Below are 5153 nucleotides of genomic sequence, written 5' to 3' on the forward strand. Positions count from 1 at the left end.
TTATAAAGGCTTTTAAGTTCTATATCGTTTATTGAACGAAAAAAAAAGACGCTCAAAATATTTGGTCCTTGGACCTGGTGCACAAAAAACCAATAGTTATAAGTTATCAAATTTAAATTTGTATACATTCTTTAATTTGAGTTCAAAATTTTAAACATATTTATAACTATTATTTACGCTTTAAAACTCTTTTATCGTCCTGTAGTATAAAATTAACTCGACAAAATTAAAGTACTAAAGTAAGGATCGGCAAACTGCAGTTTGCGTTTTCCTTATAGCTGAAAACATACTATATTTAATTAGTTTTAAAAAGTTTTTGTTTAAAATCTTTCATTAGCCAATTTACAAATTAGTAATTACCAACGACTTAATATTGCACATTTATTACACCCTTTTGATTTATAATTGTTTTGTTGACTACTATTTTGAATAACTACAGGCCGCTGAGATTTTTTTCTATACAATGCAGCCTGCTAGCAAATTTTTGTAGTAAAATTTACCAGCGTCTACAAAAAGGGTGCCGACCTTTGTGCTAAGGTGATATAACTAATAATTTTTTGTATGAAGTTTATCTTATGTATGACCGATGCCTGACAATAGTTCAAAATGTGTTGGTCTTGGTAATAACAAAAATGAACTTAGTGTCAAGAAGTATTTTTTAGAATCTTCGATGACAACTAAAGGAAAAACATATTCATTTTGTTGCTGCAACGTAGAGAAAGTTAATAATGAATTTAATACTAAGTTTTGATCATATATATGATTTCAAAGTAGGTATAAAACAAATTTTTATTTTTTGTGAGCCAGAGTTTTTTTTTTACAAAATAACAAAATTACACACATGTCATAAACAATTTAAACACTGTTAAAAGTAGGTATTTTCAATTTCGAAAAGTGGTCTAACAAACTACTAACTGTTTGTGTTCTTAAAATGTTTTTAAACTTAGTGTAGTAGAAGTTATTATTTAGAATGATTCTAAGTTGTCTAAACTAAGATTTTTTTAAACAAAATTGTCTGTATGTGTGCTTAGCTTGAGCTATCTAAGCTTCACTTTTATATTTTTAGGTATACTTATATAGTTAATAAAGAGTTTTGTTTTTGAATTTCAGTATGTACACATATTAGTTTCGTAATTTCTATAATCTTAAACCCGTATACTTTTAAAAACACTTAAATGCTTAGTAATTCGATCAGTATTATGATAAAACATAATTTAAAAAAGATCGATTGTCCAGCTTGTAAGAATAAAAGCTTTATTATATTTCATTCTGAAATAAAAATACTTGTTTCAGTATAAAAACCAAAAAAATTACTTTTGAATAAATTCACTGTTTTTAAATTTTGTTTGTAGCACTAGTGACCTAAAAAGAAAAGTAATTTATTTTATTTACAAGCTTGAGTTTTGCTGAAAGGTTATTTTAAGTTTGTATTTTTTCAAGTAGAACCAATTTGACTCGAAAATAAATACTTCAAATGCTTTTGTTTATACTATTCCAACTTAGTTAAATCCATGTATTTTAATATTCATCTTTACTTATTAAATGAACTTCTTAAGAGGTTTTAACAGACAAAGCTTTTAAAAATTAGACTTAAAAAATGATAAAAATAAACTTGAGTGAAAGTTTAAATAGGTTTGATAAGTATCTAAAGTATTTAAGAAATTAAAAAAAGTTGGTTCTTACATACATCCTGTTTTATAAATATATATTAAATGTGGTTAATGTAGATTTACAGTCTTCTAGTAGCATGTGGCCTAATTATTCATGGTAGTAACAACTGATGTAGATTTACATTAACTCGATTTGTTTTTGTAAAAATTTATTGATAAAATATTGACAAAACGCAAGAAAATGATAGTGAAAAAATATTTCAACAAATTTATATTTAAAGCACTAAAATTAGTTCACGAACAGTTTTTATTAGAATTTTTTTTTCCGCAGCTAAAACATCTAGAAATCTTATCTTTTTAGGGCTTTTAGTAAGTTGTAGAAGTGAAAATTATATAGAAAAAATCAGAAAAAAAAAACTTTTGAAATAACTTGAAATAATACAAAGCCACAACAAGACCAATTACCGCTGCAACTAAGCTATGTAGCTGTTTTGTCAGAAAATGTTCCAACATTTTGTTTCAATTTAGTAATTGTTTAAAAGTTTGGTTTTTCAAGTTTAGATACATTTGGAAACTATAAACAACAACTTTCAAACGCATCGAGGAAGATTTAAATAGCAACAACAACACTAAAATAGTCAAATACTTGTTTTTTATCGATGTTAAAATTTTCAAGAATCTTTTAAACTAAGCAACTAGTGTGAAAACTATAGAAGATTTAAAAAATAATTTCATCTCTTTAACTACTACTAATACTAACTTAATAAACAACGTTAAATTTTTAGCTATAGATTAAAAAAAAGAACACAAAAAACAAGTTTAAAAAGTACTGTCCAAAAAAGTAGAACCAAATAAAGTAAAAGTGAATCAGTTGTTTTTATTATATTTAAAAGATTAATTTGATTGTATTAATCAAAAACGTTTTCTCGTGCTTTTTCGTTTTTTATATTTTTAACCTCGAATTTTTTTGAAGCTGCAAAACTTAAAGTGTAATCTTTTACTGGATTTTAATTTTTTTCTTGACTTTTAAACAAAAGTTCAAAAGGCTGTAAATGCTGTGTTATTATAACAATAAATTTATATTTTCTTTTTTTTATTTTACTCTTAATAAATTGTTAATGTAGGTTGTAGATGAGGTATTTTTGTCCTTGTCGTTATTTTAAATAGTTTCTGAAAGTAACCAGACACGGGTTTATAATGTACTAAAAGTGTTAACTTGTTATGTATAAAAAAATAGATAACAAAAGTTTAATTTAATTAAACTTAATGCAATATTAATAATAAATTAAGGTTTACCTTTTTACTTAATAACCTGACAATAAAATTATTATAAACATTTTTTTCAGTATTTTATAAGACTTAATTATGCCCTAACCAAAACCACAGTATCAAAAGTAATCATATGATGTTTTAGTAATTGTAGAAATAAGTACATAATGTCGATATTGTGTTAAAAAAGTTGTAAGCTAAATTTTTGTATGTCATCAATCATACTTTTGAAAACTATAGTAGTATAAATATTTAAATAATTTTTACAGTCATACTTAAGTTAAAGTTAAATTTTTAAAAGTTTAAGCAAGTTTAAGTGTAAAAAAAGTTTAATATAGTATGACATTCATTATATATTAAATATAATGACTTTATATGAACAAAAATTCATTACTAAATAAGCTATTATCTTAGTAACTAAAAAAAAACCTTGACTGTTTATCAATATATCATAATGAATTTCTTAACTGAAATTAGTAATTTAAAGAAATAAGGTAACTAAGATTAAATAATATGTAAAAAATAAAATGAAAGTAAATTTTAAGTCTAAAAAACTAATGGTCTGTAAATCAAAAAACTGTAAAGTGTTAGACTTTACAAAGTTATATACATTATAACATGTAGAAAAAAAGCTCAAAGTTAAACAAAATGCAGCTTGAAAATATCATTAACTAAAAATTTCACAACAAAAAAATAGTTATGAAACATATTGTTCCTTCTAAATGCAACTTAAACTAAATTAAACTTTTTGTTTTAATTTTTTCATGGTACACAGTTAATATTATTTTGAGCGTCTACAGTGCACTATAACAACAATTTTTAAAGCTTATTATTTGACTTCAACTTAAACTCCAACTAGTTAGTAAAATCATTAAAGAAAAAAACCTTGATATCTTACAAAATTTAATTTATTTATATAGGTTATTCGTTTTTAAAACAATGACTTTTGATGCTTCTGAGCCTTTTGAAAGAAGTAAGCTGGATATTAAAGAACAACTAGCCGAAGGAAAATATGGTTGTATATATAACGCAACATATAAAAGTTATCAGGTTGTTGTTAAGTCTTCATGTAATGAAGAACATAACGAGATGCTATCTAGAGAGTACAAATTTCTCAAAGCTCTACAGGCAAGCAACCTCACCGGTATTCCGAAAGTCAGCTTCAAGTTCAAACGAGAAAGGAAAGAATGCTTCATAATGGAACGGCTAGACACTGACCTCAAAACTCATGTGAAGAACACCAGAGGAAAAAAGCTCTCCCTGGAAATTACACTGACATTCGCTTTGCAAGTTTTGAACATATTAAGGTCGATTCACGGTCACGGTATTGTTCACAGTGACGTAAAAACAGAAAATTTGATGCTGAGAACTAGTGACCATAAAACTACAATTTACCTGGTAGATTTCGGTTTAGCGTCTAGTTTCAGAAGGGAAGGTAGTTTTTTTTTAACCCGCTTAAGTTTGACAAATTGAATTTTACAGAAAGTTCATATACTATCTAAACATGTTTAGTGGGCACGACTATATACATCTAACAGTTTTAATCATGACTTTAGCTAATTAATTAATTCAAACTTAATAAAAAGATCCGATTTAAACAAGCTAAGATACTTTGCATGCGTACAAACTAGAGTGGTATGTAAACTTTACTTGAAAAAAAAAACTTACTTTCAGATGGGCAACACATTGCAAATGGAAGCGCTGAGAAGTTCCGTGGCAACTTCAGATTTTGTTCGAGCAACTCCATGCAGCTTGCAGGTCAGGGGTTCAAAAACCAAAGCCGACGAGACGATCTGGAGTCGCTGGCCTACGTGCTCGTGAAAATTCGCACCGGCAAGCTGCCTTGGGACGTAGTCGTGAACTCCAAGGTTAGCGTGGGAAAGAAACGTGAGCCAGTTATCGCGCTTAAAAGTCAGCCGGCCGAAATAGTATGCGAAGGCATGCGCAGTGAGTTTGCAACGTTTTTGCGCGACGTGAAAAAATTAAGATTTGACGAAGAACCGCGCTATGATGAGTACTACTGCATGTTTGAAAATTTACTGAAGGGGATTGCTACAGCTACATAAATATGTTAGAAATATTATATAATGTATTTTAAATATGTTTGGTTTTTTATTGTTAAAGATGCTTTTTATTAACTGTACAGTTTTGTTAACGTTTTTAAATTTTATAGAAAAAAAAGTTGTCTACATTATACTTTATATTGGTAAATACGTTTTTAATATATAAGTAAAATGATCGTTAATTTTGATTGTCTCACGCTTTGCAAACTGA

The 5153-nt window shown here is 27.0% G+C and overlaps 1 protein-coding gene across 1 annotated transcript; it reads left to right on the forward strand.

Moving 5' to 3' along the window:
• The first annotated feature begins 3818 nt into the window (after window positions 1–3818).
• Window positions 3819–4945, forward strand: LOC145836705 (casein kinase I-like). The gene is made up of 2 exons (XM_082944487.1): window positions 3819–4314; window positions 4554–4945. Exons 1-2 carry the CDS (start codon window positions 3819–3821, stop codon window positions 4943–4945), a joined length of 888 nt encoding a protein of 295 aa, XP_082800613.1.
• Window positions 4946–5153: the final 208 nt, after the last annotated feature.

This window comes from Thalia democratica, chromosome 5, assembly GCF_965202585.1.
Source record: "Thalia democratica chromosome 5, ktThaDemo2.hap1.1, whole genome shotgun sequence".
In the NCBI taxonomy this organism is placed as follows: Eukaryota; Metazoa; Chordata; class Thaliacea; order Salpida; family Salpidae; genus Thalia; species Thalia democratica.

Bases quoted from the DNA above. Each gene is read 5' to 3' on its own strand.
- LOC145836705 (XM_082944487.1), top strand. From the start codon at position 3,819: ATGACTTTTGATGCTTCTGAGCCTTTTGAAAGAAGTAAGCTGGATATT. The intron at 4,315-4,553 runs GTAGTTTTTTTT...ACTTACTTTCAG, and splicing joins GTCTAGTTTCAGAAGGGAAG to ATGGGCAACACATTGCAAAT.